The 14,620-nt window shown below is 42.3% G+C and overlaps 1 protein-coding gene across 1 annotated transcript in view; it reads right to left on the reverse strand.

Annotated features, from left to right (window-relative positions):
* Positions 1-12,876, reverse strand: part of HADH (hydroxyacyl-CoA dehydrogenase) — a 50,192-nt gene extending 37,316 nt beyond the window's left edge. Inside the window, exon 1 of the mRNA XM_058721713.1 lies at positions 12,623-12,876. Coding sequence (XP_058577696.1) covers positions 12,623-12,754 — 132 coding nt within the window. The 5' untranslated portion in view covers positions 12,755-12,876. The remainder of the gene's footprint in view (positions 1-12,622) is intronic.
* Positions 12,877-14,620: the final 1,744 nt, after the last annotated feature.

The following is a 14,620-nucleotide window of genomic DNA, read 5'->3' on the forward strand; positions in this document are numbered from 1 at the left end:
AATGGTATCACTATTCTAAGAGTCACAATTTGCTGGACAACACCTTTTTCTTAATCTCAACCTTTAATTACAGTCTTAAAAAATTCTACCCATTCTTCAAGGCTCACTTCAAATGTTACCCTCTCCATGAAGCCTTTTTCCAAACGAATGTGCTCTTTTTTTCTGTTTTGAAACCACAGAGCTAGACTTTTGCTGGTCTTATTATGGCACTTTATAACAAAGTAAACTGTGTCATTTGGATCTTTGTTTAGCAATTTCTGCCTGTAGACTTAAATTCCTTATGGCAGAAACTCTTTTGGGCTTTGTACCTTCTAGTACTTATCATATGCCTTGTACACAGTGTCTATCCCATAAGTAATTGCTAAATACGAAATGCTCTGGAGTACAGTAACCAGGGCCTGTACTCTACCCCAGGCACACCATACTTCCTCCTTCTCTGAACTATTTCATGGCTTCACGCCCCTGCCCAGGTGGTTCCCCCTACGAGGAAGCCCCTTCTCCCTCATTGCTGCTTGGGGGACTCCAATAACCTTCAACACAGAGGCTATTTCTCCTTTAGTGAAACCTCCCCAATCTCTAACAGAGGTGGTCACTTCTTGGTACCTCTACTGATTTACAGATACAAAAAAAAATCTTCCATATAGGACTCCAAATACTGAAAGAAAAAGTACAGAGCTGGTGTGAACCACCAGCTGTCAATGGCTGCTCACTTATGTAATGGTAGCTCAATCACCAGGTTATAAACACAACAGATAAATCAAAAACAAATTGGTCACAGGCTATTTTATGTTGTAAAAATCTCGCGTATTTCAGAATAGTCATTAACCCATCAATAGACAGGAGAAATTCCAGATGTGAAAGAGATAAATTAGATATGGAAATGTTGAGTAACACCAACTTTTAATGATGAACTCAAGAAAATACCTAGAGACCTTTCCAAAAGAGCTGCTGCATCATCCACTTCAGAGTCTGAATTTGCTGTTCACACAAATACCAATACAGGGTGGTTCTGGCACACTCCCATCTGCAGTCCAACCAGAATTTCCAGTAAATATGAATTTCATATATGTAGTGCAGGGGCACCTAGGGGGCTCAATCGGTTAAGCATCCAACTTTGAATATGAGCCCCATGTCAGGTTCTCCGCTGTCAGCATGAAGCCTGCTTCAGAACCTCGTTCCCTCTCTCTGCCCCTCCCCACTTGCACCCTCTCTCTCTCTCTCAAATAAATAAACTTAAAAATATATGTATGTAGTGCAATATATACATATGCCTTTTTTTACATATACTTTTTAAATTTCCCTTTTTCCTTACTGTAGAAGATGTATCCTATAGGTCAGATCATATCTTAACATATTTAAAAGTCTTACTGAAGACATTTAAACCACCAAAACTTTCATATGTATCAGGTCACATCCCAGATGACAGATAGGCAATCTGTCTGCCTTTATTAGTTAGTTGTTCATGCTTATATTTCTTTCTCTGGACAATGAGCTACCCAAAAGCAGCAAGCACACATCACCTTTTACCCACCCCAATACCCAGCACATGGAAGACACTTAATATTTGTGAGAGGTGCCTGGGTGGCTCAGTCGGTTGAGCGTCTGACTTCAGCTCAGGTCATGATCTCACAGTCTGTGGGTTCGAGCCCTGCGTCAGGCTCTGTGCTGACAGCTCGGAGCCTGGAGCCTGCTTCAGATTCTGTGTCTCCCTCTCTCTCTGCCCCTCCCCTGCTCATGCTCTGTCTCTTGTCTCAAAAATAAATAAAAACATTTTTAAAAATTATGAAAAGAACACATGAACGAATAATAAATGTATTTCTAAAAAGGCCCAGTTTGCAAATCATTTTAGGACTAAGTTCTCAAGAAGTCATGACTATACAGAATAGCTAAAATTAACAACACAGGAAACAACAGGTGTTGGCAAGGATGTGGAGAAAGGGGAACCCTCTTACACTCTTGGTAGGAATGCAACTTGGTACAGCCACTCTGGAAAAGCGTATGGAAGTTCTTCAAAAAATTAAAAATAGAGCTACCCTACGATCCAGCACTTGCACTACAAGGCATTTACCCAAAGGATACAAAAATATTGATTCAAAAGGATAAATGCACCCTTATGTTTACAGTAGCAGTATCAACAATAGCCAAATTATGGAATGAGCCCATGTGTGTGTGTGTATGTGTGTATCTCTCTCTCTCTCTATACACACACACACACACACACACACACACAATGGAACATTACTCAGCCATTAAAAAAAAAATGAATGAAATCTTACCACTTGCAATGATGTGGACAGAGCTAGAGAGTATTATGCTAAAGAAAATGAGTCCGTCAGGGAAAGACAAATGCTACGTGATTTCACTCATATATGGAATTTAAGAAACAAAACAGACGAACATGGGGGTTGAGAGAAAGAGAAGCAAACCAGGAAAAAGACGCTTAACTATACAGAACAAACTGAGAGTTACTGAAGGGGAGATGGGGGCAGAGGGGGGAGGATGGGCTAGATGGGTGATGGGCATTGAGGAGGGCACTTGTGGTGAACACTGGGTGCTATATGTAAGTGATAAATCACTAAATTCTGCACCTGAAACTAATATTAAACTGTATGTTAACTAAGTAAAATTTAACAAAGACTTAAAAAATTTTTAAAAAAGAAGTCATGATTATAACTAGAAACTACAACAAATTTTACATAACCTTCAAGATATTTTAGAATTACAAAAAAAATCACATTACTTTGAAAGGGATAGTAACAACAACAACAAGAGCTAACTAATAACCAGTCTTTTGGTCAGTTGCCAAGTGGAAAAAAATGCTACAAGTCTGTTATTTTGGCAAACAGACTAACTGTTTTCTGGCACTGGTGGTTAAGATGCCAGGCAAAAGGGGAACTGAAGGGCATGTGAATGTGTCCTGTACCTTTTATCCAAGTGGCTGTGGGCAAAGCTAGAGGCATGCAAACCCTGTATTTGTGACCATCTGTGAGGGGCACACGTGTGAGCCAAGTCAAGGATGGCCACAGACACACAAGCTCACTCCCTCCAACACAGGTTTCTTCTCTATCACACTGGGGAAACTGAGGTACCTTAGCTTCTCAACTACTGCAAGATCAGAGATCAGAAATCAGAAAAGTATTTATGGTTCAGGTTTATTAGCTACAGATAAACAAAACCACGGATTTTTAGAACAGAAAGATACCCTAAATATCATTAGTGTGGTGGCTTTCAAACTTTTTTAGCCATTAAATCCTTCTTCATAGAAATGCATACAGAAGAGCAATATATAAAACAGAGGTCAGGGAAGGGATCTATTCACATCCTGATGGCTATTACAAAAGTGAAAACAAAATAAGTTATTGGCAAAAATATGGAGAAACTGGCACCCTTGCACACTGCTGATGAGAATGTAAAATGGTGCATTATGGAAATTCCTCAAAAAATTAAAAATAATTACATATTATCCAGCAATTCTATTTCTAGGTATATACTCAAAAGAACTGAAAGCAAGGACTCTTAATAATTTAGTCCTTGTTAGTCCTACGTATACACATACTCACAGCAGCATTATTCACAGTGACCAAGAAGTGGAAGCAACTCAAGTGTCCCAAGGTGGATAAATGGATAGAGAAAATGTGGTGCATACATTATTCCACTGAAAATATCCCAATGGACTATTATTCCTTAAAAAGGAAGGAAACTCTGACACATGGTACAACATGGATGAACCTTCAAGATGTAACATTAAGTGAAATAAGCTAGTCACAAAAGGAAGAATACAGATTCCACTTGGATGATGTGCCTAGAACAGTCAAATTCATAGAGATAGAAAGTAGAATGGTGGCTTCTAGGGGATGGGGCAGTGGGGGGAAGTCATCTTTAATGGGTACAGAATTTCAATTTTGCAAGATGCAGAGTTCTAGAGATAGATGATGGCGATGGTTTCACAATAATGTATAAACACTTAAATGCCACTGAACCGCATACAGGTCTCCCCCACTATCTGGAAGAAGACTTCTATGAAACCTTTCATAAGCCAAAATGGCATAAAGCAAAGAAGCAATTACCATTAATTTATATGGAAAATTTTTGAGCATTCCCATACCCCAAAAATAACTTCTCTTAGGCTTTTCTGATACCTTAGAACACATCTGCTAACAGATACACAAAATAAATCTAAAGCCCAAATGCTCACAGACAGAGTTCAAAGCCATGGTGGCTTGATGCTGAGTGTAGTCCCCAGAGAAGGAGCCGCTCGGGGTGTGCACTGCCTCTATAATGGCTCGCTGCCAAACAAACGCTGAACACTATTTTAGCTTTTCGCCTTTTTCCATAAAAGCAAAAATCCCCTTATGGATTTCTTTCAGTTACCAAAAACAGGTACTAATACAGATTTTTCATGAAAGCAAAGTAGCATAATGCAAACTCTTGGAAAGTGAGGGTTATCTACATTTAAAAGTGGCTAAAATGATAAATTTTATGTTATGTATATTTTGCCACAATTAAAAAAAAAACCCTTTTATCTAATCCAACACAACACGCTAATTTTACTCAGAAAAGAAACAGAATTAAAACAGAAAAACTATTCAGTTAAGATCATATACAGGCAGAAAGTATGGAAAGAGCCCAAATGTCCAACGATGGATGAATGGATAAAGAAGATGTGGTATATATATATATATATAATGGAGTATTCCTCGACAATCAAAAAGAATGAAATCTTGCCATTTGCAACTATGTGGATGGAACTGGAGGGTATTTTACGCTAAGTGAAATTAGAGAAAGACAAAAGTCATATGACTTCACTCATATGAGGACTTCTTTAAGAAACAAAACAGATGAACATAAGGGAAGGGAAACAAAAATAATATAAAAATAGGGAGGGGGGGCAAAACAGAAGAGACTCATAAATATGGAGAACAAACTGAGGGTTACTGGAGGGGTTGGAGGAAGGGAGATGGGCTAAACGGGTAAGGGGCATTAAGGAATCTACTCCTAAAATCATGTTTCACTATATGCTAACTAATTTGGATGTAAATTTTAAAAAATAAATAAAATTAAAAAAAAATCATACACAGGCGGTAGTGTTCTATCTAAAATGTAATTCTGCAAAAGGTACTTCTGTCTATAATAATTACTCCATCAAACTCTTTGATGGCTCCCAGGCACCAAGGAATAAAACTTAAGTTCCTACAAATAGCATGCAAAGCCTTCCAGGAGACTCGCCTCCTCTCCAGACACAATGCTCACTGAGGACTGACACTTCAACACCACCACAAGGCCTACAGCCTCCACATCTACTACTGTCTCACCTCCTGTCCTCGGCTCTGTCCATACCTTCTTCCCAGCTTCACCTCACCAAGCCTGAGTATCACACACACTAAGTACTGAGAATCACAGATACTAAGATTACTTCCAGACCATACACCCCAATCTTCTTGGCCCTGGGCTAGGTGTCCCTCCTGTGTTCCTGTAATACCCCTGCACACCCTTACCCCTTTGCCCCCCACCACCACCACTGTGTTATGACCATTTGTTTCAGTGCTGTCTTCCCTACTTCCCTACTGCAGGCTTCTGACAAAATGTCATCTGTCTCTGTCCACTATGCACCAGATCCCAGCACAGATCCCTGGCTGTGGGGCCCCCAGGAAATACTGACCAAACATATATGGCTTGTAGGAAAGCCAAGATGAGATTAGATCTCCTGAAGGTCCAGGGTTCTTTTCATCCATGTAGCTGAGGGCCCCCCTGCCCCGACAATGTGAAAAGAATTACATTACTGAGGGCTCAAAACCACACTCATTCTTCTTGAATTATGCAACAATACCACCCAAATTATCCCCAACTCTATGAGGAGACAGTAGTGGACAAATGGAACACAAAAAGAAGGTCTTTTTGCCTTCCTCCCATAGACATCTGTTACTTTTACAGTAACGTTCCTGGAACTTTAATTTCAGTGACCATAATTTAAATCAACCATTGAGAACTCTTATTCTATATTACAGTACCCACCCGCTGTAAGACCTTGAGGACAACATATAATGGGGGGAAAAAATTTGAAGGCTATGTCCTCAGCTCCATGACTTCCCTAGCCTTGGTGGAAGGCAGGCTTAGCCAGAGAGAAATATTTTTAGACAAGGGTGCTTCAGAGCTATAAAAATAGGCCAGGTGAATAGCACACTTGTCAAAGCCTCTGGAGTACCCCAGCCACAGGGCCAAGTAAACATGCCAAGCAGGAGCACGCTGGATTTAAATATTTTTGCAGACATATCACCAGATTTGAAGCAGCTTCTCTGAAGCCTAACTTGAATGGTAAGTTTGTGAGAACTACGTCAACTGGTAGAGTGAGCTGCCCCATGAGCCCTACACTGCAGGAGGACTGTGTTTCATCAACATTACATTCTCTCACAAAACTATTCTGACTTCCTTCCAACTCCCAGAATAAGTGCACTGAGTTAGTGCTCATGATGCTGACTGTACCCCAGAAGCTGCTGTTCCTTTGCATCAGGGCCTGCCCTTGGGCTCATGATTTGATCCATGGAGGGAAAAAGTAATAAATCAGATGCATCTCGCAGAGCTGGCAATTCTGGGTTTATGATTATCTCCGACTGTGTAATACATTGAACTCTGCCATCAACACAAATTGCCTTCACTAACTTCAACAATCAAAAAAAGGCATTCTATTGAGGCTTTCAACCACCACTGCCACCATAACCAGCTGGTTTGTTCTTAAAACAGTCTAATTCATTGGCTGGCTTCTTTTTATTGACTTAGATTTTTTTGCTTCAAAAAGTACTAAAAAATCCAAAAAAATGTGTCTCTATTTTCAGATGAGAAATCTGTCAAATACAGACATTTTTTTTGAAAATTCAATAAGCATCTGGATTTGCTAATGCAGAGAAAATAACTCCTCTCCCAGGACTCTCTCCTCCAATCTCCCACCAATTCTGGGAAGGAGAAGGGATGAACAGACATGTCAATAGCATCAACCAACTCTTGGCTATATTTAAGTTTCCCTCCAGGATGCTGCCATGATGAACACTTTCTGAGTACAGGAGACAGTTGCAAATCCAAAGTGCTCTCTAGGAAGATTAGAATGGCAATGTTTTCTAGAATGAGTAGGTTTTTGCTGAAAAGGACCAATTAAGCGGCTCCCACAATTCAGGTATAAATGCCTGGTCTAGGAATTACAAACGGGAGAGCAGGGGAAAGAATACTCCTCAGAGAGGAAAGCCTCAAAGCCTTTTGCAGCATAGAGACTCTCACCATGACCCCATCTTCAGATGTATGTGGCTGGAAGAACAACAGTGGTAATGACAGAGGGAGGAACGTTGCAGGGAAAAGCTGGAGGGGGGAAAGGGAGGGTACATGATGAATAATTAAGTCTTGGCAAGTGAGTTTGAGTCTATTCTCTGCAGAAAGGTTGCATCAGAGCACCCAGATAGAGATCATCAGTGAGTGATTCTCTGAGTCTAGAGCTAAGGAGAGATCAAGCTGACATCCATTGACTCCAGACACCCACAAAGGATCCCCTTGCCCATGCAGGCCACATTTCTCTCCACAAGACAGCAGAGTCCAGAGGTGCAGGCAGAACTGTGGTTATCTCGGCTTCAGGGATCAAACATCTTCAAAGACAGTTAAGAGAATCTAGATGTAAAGAAGTCATCACCAGATTGATCTGACAAATCTCCATGAAAGTAACTAACATTTCCTGAGCAGTTACCATTGAACATGCTAGCAGGTCTCTTAAGCACTTTGCCCATTGAGCTCTCACAGTGCTATGAGGCAAGTATCCTTGTTCACAGATAAGGAAACAGGCAGAGAGGGGTTAAGTGAGTCACCCAAAGTTTCTACAGCACAGACAGGTAGGGCTGGCCACAAAGCCCCAGGGGGCACTTCATACTCTGCTCACTTTCAAGTGTCAGACTACCACTCATCAGAAACTACTGCATTGTTAGTATAACCCAGGGAGACAGGATAGAGAGCAGCAGTATTATCTCCCTGTGGTCCCAGGAGAGCTAGGCAGTGAGGGGTGTGCCCAAGGCAGATTTGGAAAAAAGACATAAGTGGGAGGAAAGAAAATTAGAAACTCAAGCAAGGGGGCTTAATCAGTGACGCTATCTAGGAACATGACAAAGAAAATCCAAAACCTGACTGAGGTGCCATTTCTGCTCTACAATGTCCAAACATATTCTTTGACATTCTTTTTTGACTGTATGACCCACCTCTTCTACAGTATCTCCAGCCCCACCCCAAGTTCAATGACTAATACGCTGACAGGGGATGGTTTTGTTGTTCCAGTACATCATAAAGATCAGAGAAGAGCCCAGTAAAGAAGTGAGCAACACAGGAAACGAGGGAAGAAATTCATGACAAATGCATCCCAAACCCTTAAGGAGGGAGCTAACACCTGGAATAAAAACTTTCCTCCCTCCATAAAGTCCACTCTGAAAGACAGCTTACATCCAGGTGACTGTGCCAGTCTCCTGTGATCCTGAAGTTTTTCCCAGACCACCGCACTGTTTTCAAGCAAAGTTCAACAGAGACATACTCACTGTAACACACACAAAAAAATAAAGCTAAACAGTACAAAGCAATTATGACCACTCTTCTATTCAGCATCAGAAAATTCAGAATTGAGGGCAGAGAGAAGAGATGGATGAACAAATTTAGTGGCTAGGGAGGAAAAAGCTTTCAGGTCCACTTGAGTCCTTACCAAGCATCACATGGTAACAGTGATGTTGGGGAAACGTTCATCTGTAGCTTAGAATGTTCTCCCCCACCCTATGCCAACTTTTTTATAACAGTCTAAGAAGCCCTCCCAGAAAAAATGTGTACTTTTTGCTTTATAAGAGGAACAACAACAACAACAACAACAACAACAAAATAAGAAGAATCAGGCCCAAACCCTTTCCAAACTTTATCATTTCCTCGAAGAAGTATAGTGCACTAAAAGGAAGGTTGTACCGGGAGCCCTAAGGAATCCAGCTTCTGAAATGGCCATTTCCAGGGAGCCCCCTGGCTTCCCTCCAGTAACTTAATGAAAGTTAGAAGCTCTCTGGGCTCCTCGGATAAAAAAAAAAAGGCAATGAACGAAGCAAGGATTCATTCTATCAACTGAAGAAATGCACAGCTAGTAGTTTTCTTTCTTTTCTCCCCTCCTTTATAGAACAAAAAACAACTTGTCCCTCATTCAAGGGTCATTTAATGTTATAAGCTTCTTTGCTGGCCTAAGTATCCGGCTAAAGATAAATTAGTAATCAGACCATTTCAGAAGTCTGTAATGGACAAACACACAAAACAAGTTAACCTTACTAAATATTAACCTGCAGTCTAAGGGATTTTTTTTTTTTTAATTTAGAACAAACAAAACATGACAGGTAAAGTAGATACTCTTGGAGAATACAAACGTACAAATGGCCTGTGCTCTGATCAACTGTAATGAAGCACAAACCTCACCTGTCTGAAACTGCTAAGTTGCTTGAGAAATGTGTCAGGCTCCCACAAAATCTATTTAATTTTTTTTTTTATCCTACCCAGCATGAAGTAGAAGATGTGGCAAAATGATAAATTTTACAAAAAATTAAAACTGTAAATAGAACTACACCTTGAATAAAATTGTACTTCAGAAAGAGTTCAGGAGACTGAACACAAATGCATGGTTCAGATGCTAGTCTGGGTCGGTGTCTTCAAGGCTCCACTGAGGATTCACAGTGGGTGGGGAGAGGATACAAAGTGCCTTCTCTCTTTTCAGACGTCCATGAACCAACCAACCCCAGTATCAACTGGCATTTGTCTTCAAGATTAAGCAGGTCGGAACAGAATCATGACCAATATTCTCCATCTGAATATTACAGGCCTACCTCAGCAGCAACGATCAGAGTTGTGAGTGGGTATGTGGGGAGAAGGACAAATGGACAAGGATTACTGCAATGAAGATAAAATCGTAAAGGCAGCTAACATTTTGTGAGCCCTTATTAGGTGCCAGACACTGGTGACTGCTTGACATGTACTAATTCATTCAATCCTCTCCATACTCCTCCCAGGCTAGTACTAGTCCTAGTCCTACTTTAGAGATAAGTAAACTCAGGCTGGAAGTTAAGTAACTTTTCCACATTATCACAGCCAGCATATAAGTCATCCAATTCCTCATACTGAACTGGAGCCAATCTATATTCAAACACATCAAATTTTTCAGTGGCACTCAATAAGCAAAACATACTTACCCTATGCCAAAAAACATAGGTCAAAGAGCATAAAAAATGAGGTGATACTGCCTAGAACTCCATGCTACAGGGTAGAATGCAAAACCAGATGGGTGAAACCAACCAACTGGCTGACTGTGGACACAAAGATGTTCTGCGGGAAAGCATGGTTCCTTCCACAGGATTAGAGTTGTCACCTGAAGTGGCTGAGGCTCTTTTAAACCTTGTTAGGTAAGAATGGAACTACATTCCCTATCAATGTCCACTACTTAGACTTCTGGTCTTTATCAACTTTTGGAATGACAATTTTGTTATGTTTCCAAACAGTGGGGCAAATAACTTTTTTCTCCCTTAACTTTGAAAAGGCACTCCTTGCACCAACCACTCAAGGCTTTGACCTGACCACATCAGTCATTTCTCCCCTCTCCTTTCTCAGGTGAATGCTCCATTACCATACCCATAATTCCAAGAGCCACCTCTGTGCCTTTTAATGCACATAACATGGTATCCAATAATGGAAGGAGCATTCAAAAACTGAGCAATTCAATTTTGTACAAAGGTTGAAGAGATGCTTTGTACATAGTTGCTAATCCTCTTCCACTTGCTGTCTTCGAGGTACTATCCAGAAGAGTTTCTGGACCCATGTCCAATATTGTTATTGGAGGCTTCAGGCCCTAATATCTTCTCACCAAGATGTTGTTTAAGTGTTTTTAAACCAAAACATTATTCTACATCTGCCCACAACAAACCTCACTCTCATAGCCTTGAGAGATTTAGGTGGAGCAGAGAGAATGTAAGTGTGCTCAAGCTAAACTCTCAGTATCATGCAGTATACAGCATGTGGAACTTTTAGGTTAAAGGGGCTTACTCCTCCTTACATGTAACACAGACTACACGAACACCATAACCTAGCAGCCAGGGCATCCACACAACAAAAAGGACAATGTATGTCCACAAAACATGATCTCAGAAGAAAGAAGTGAGACTGTAAGAAGCCCGATGAATAAAAACATTAATAAAATACTAATTTTAGGAGGAAATGCAATCAATATGCTGCAAAAAATTTGCAGGGGAGAATTAAGATAGATAGTAATAATAAAATATTAAAAAAAAAAAATCAAGCATGGGGTGCCTGAGTGGCTCAGTGGGTTAATCGTCTGACTTCGGCTCAACTCATGATCTCACAGTTCGTGGGTTTGAGCCCTGCATCGGGGTCTGTGCTGACAGCTTCTAGCCTGGGGCCTGCTTCGGATTCTCTGTGTCCCTCTCTCTCTCCCCTCCCCCGCTCATGCTCTGTCTCTCAAAAATAAATAAACATTTTAAAAAATAACAAATAAATAAATAAATACTTAAAAAAGCAAGCATGGAAGTGTGAACTAGGTTGCAAACAGACACTGAAAAAATTAAACTTTCATGACTAGCCACCGCACTGGAATACTCCCTTAAGAAAAATTTGATAACTGCCTCCCCTTCAATAATACAAGTTGCAAAGGGCTGAAATGCTAAGAATAAATCAGCTAAGATAAGAAAATCACAGTTCTCCAATACGAGCTGGAATGTAACGGCTGAAAAATAAATAAAATGCAAGTATCACAGTATCCAGGAAATCAATTGCACAACTGACCCCGTATCACAGCTCAGCCGGAGGGGCAGAGTCCTGAAGATGGACAATGAGATTAGACACACCTCCTGGGCCCTCAGCCACTCTCTCCCTCTCCTTCTCCCACTCTCCCTAGAGCCTAAACCGCGCAGTTCGCTGCTCAAAGTGTAATCGGTCAAAGTTGCCTCGCCAATGCGCCCCAGTTGGGAAAGTCCTAGGGCCTCACAAGCTCCAATTAGGTAACTTTACAAAGTGTTACCAAAATGCTTACTATTATTATTCTTTGTAACCCACAAGCAAAGGTAACACATGGCAGGGACAAGAGGAATCATTTAAAAGAACAGAAAACAGCTCTGACAAAGACTGCAGAATTATAGAAAACTGGTAAAATCAAAACTGATCGCAGTCCAGGTCTCTGGGAGCAAATTCAGTCTACACCGAACGGCGAGCACGCATGTTATTCCGCAAAATTGTGCACATATAAATAATACTATCTGCTCTGCATAGATCGCTTCCAAAGTGCTTGCAGAAACACTTTCCACAGAGTTTTCATCCGGCCCTGGGGCGGGGCGGTGCTGGAATTTAGAGACGAGGAAACTGAGACTCCGTCTGCAACTGGTTCTCTGGGGGAGTGGAGACTCAGGCCGAGACTCGAGATTTTCCAACTACACGAGTGAGGGGCGGGGTGGAATTTCCCCGGTCTCCCGAGGACGCTGGCCTTTGGCGGAACACCCCACGCCGGGTCTCCGCGGGCCGGCGCCCGCAGGGAGCTTGCGCAGCAAATCGAGCGGGGTACGCTGCCCACCCGCCGGCTCACCTGGGCGATGCCGGCGCCCATTAGCCCACCTCCGATAACCGTCACGTGCTTGATGATGATTTTCTTCGCCGAGGCTGAGGCAGTGGATGAGGAGGACACAGAGCGCACGAACTGCCGGGTTACGAAAGCCATGCTGCAGAGACGAAGGCAAAGGCGGCAAGAGAGACTACACCCGCCGAAGTTTTCCGCCGCGCGAGGACTAGCAGCGAGCTGACCTCTGAGGGGGGGAAACCGAGGCCCCCCTCCGCGCCGCGCGCCCTCGCGTTCAGTGACGTCATTGACGGCGAGGCGGAGACTCGAAACGCGCCCCGCCCATTGGCCCGGGCCCGGGTTCCAGGATTGAAAGTCCGAGAGCGGCTTCCGGGCCCACGTGGGCCGCGCCAACTAGCGGGGAAGGGGGCGTGGTCGCAGCTGGGCGAGCGCGGGAGGGGGCGGCTGGGCTCACTGCGAGGGTGCGTGCGTGGACCCTGGGTCCTCCCGCCTTGCAGGCCTGTGCCTAGACATGAGCAACTCTTGAGATCAAGCATGCCGTTGCCGTGCTAAATCCTCGTCTTTGATGCTTGTGCGTATTTCGGCGCTGAATTCATACATGGTATTTGGCTGTGGTGATTATTTTAATGCGGTGGATATTGTTTCTGCTAAAATGGAAGGAAACAACCTGCTTACACCCAAAACAAATGTCACTAGACCCATGAGTTCCAAAGATCAGGCCCACGGGAAGGAAAGGGAGTTGACCTTTAGTTACCCATGTCAACATCAGACATCTGTCAATGCAGTGCAGGTGGGCGGTTTAAGGTCAAAAGCAACCGTTGTGAAGTAACTTATCACAATAGAAAGCATGGGAAAAGAATGTCTTTCCAAATAATGGAAGATCTGATACCAATTAGGCCAATCTTCTCAGTCATGTGAATAATTTCTAGTAAATGTGCTGCAATTTAATTTCTAGTTACTGTACTGTACTAGTGATATAGAATCTTTATTTTTAAATATGTTATGTAATAAGAACCCACAAACACACCAGACAAAAATCGTCCTTCCCTATCAGAAGTAACCCACATAATGAATGCTGTGTTCAGCATTCCTTTGCTTTGATCTCATTTTTATATCTAATTCTATAAAAATATGGGAGAAGTGGGGAGCCTGGGGGGCTCAGTCCATTAAGATTCTGACTTGGGCTCAGGTGGTGATCTCCTGGCTGGTGAGGTCCAGCCTGCATCAGGCCCTCTGCTGTCAGCACAGAGCCTGCTTTAGATCCTCTGCCTCCCCCCCCCCCCCTTTCTTTTTGTCCCTCTCCCAAGCTCTCGGGCTGTCTCTCTTTTAAATATAAATTAAAACATTTTAAAAATATTTTTAAAAATATGGAAGAAGTGCTATCGTTCAGGGCTCTGTTAGGCTTGGGACGTTACTAGGATCACTACTGATTGAGACAGTGTTACATCCAAAAAACCAAAGTCCATTGAGAGCTAGAATGTAGCAAATGCAAAAGCATATGAGACTAGAAATGGAAAAAGTTACACAGAGAAACCTAGTAACTTGAAGAACAAGTCAATTTATGAAGAAGAGAGAATTCTAGGCAGAGGAAGCAGCACATGCAAAGGCAGAAACAAAATATCTCCGGGGGAAAATTGAGAGGAATTAGGTGTGGTTAGCAGTGAAGCTGGGATGGTGGAATAGAAGGATGCATGGATGATTCTTCAGGTGGATTTTAACTTTCTGTTCTCATTTGTAAGTTGTGTTTAAGACAAAGTCAAACATTTTAATTAGTGTTGTCACAACAAACACTTTTTTTTTTAATTTTTTTTTAATGTTTATTTATTTTTGAGACAGAGAGAGACAGAGCATGAACGGGGGAGGGTCAGAGAGAGGGAGACACAGAATCTGAAACAGGCTCCAGGCTCTGAGCTGTCAGCACAGAGCCCGACGCAGGGCTCGAACTCACAGTCCGTGAGATCGTGACCTGAGCGGAAGTCGGACGCTTAACCGACTGAGCCACCCAGG

The sequence above is a fragment of the Neofelis nebulosa genome, chromosome 3, assembly GCF_028018385.1.
Source record: "Neofelis nebulosa isolate mNeoNeb1 chromosome 3, mNeoNeb1.pri, whole genome shotgun sequence".
Lineage (NCBI taxonomy): Eukaryota > Metazoa > Chordata > Mammalia > Carnivora > Felidae > Neofelis > Neofelis nebulosa.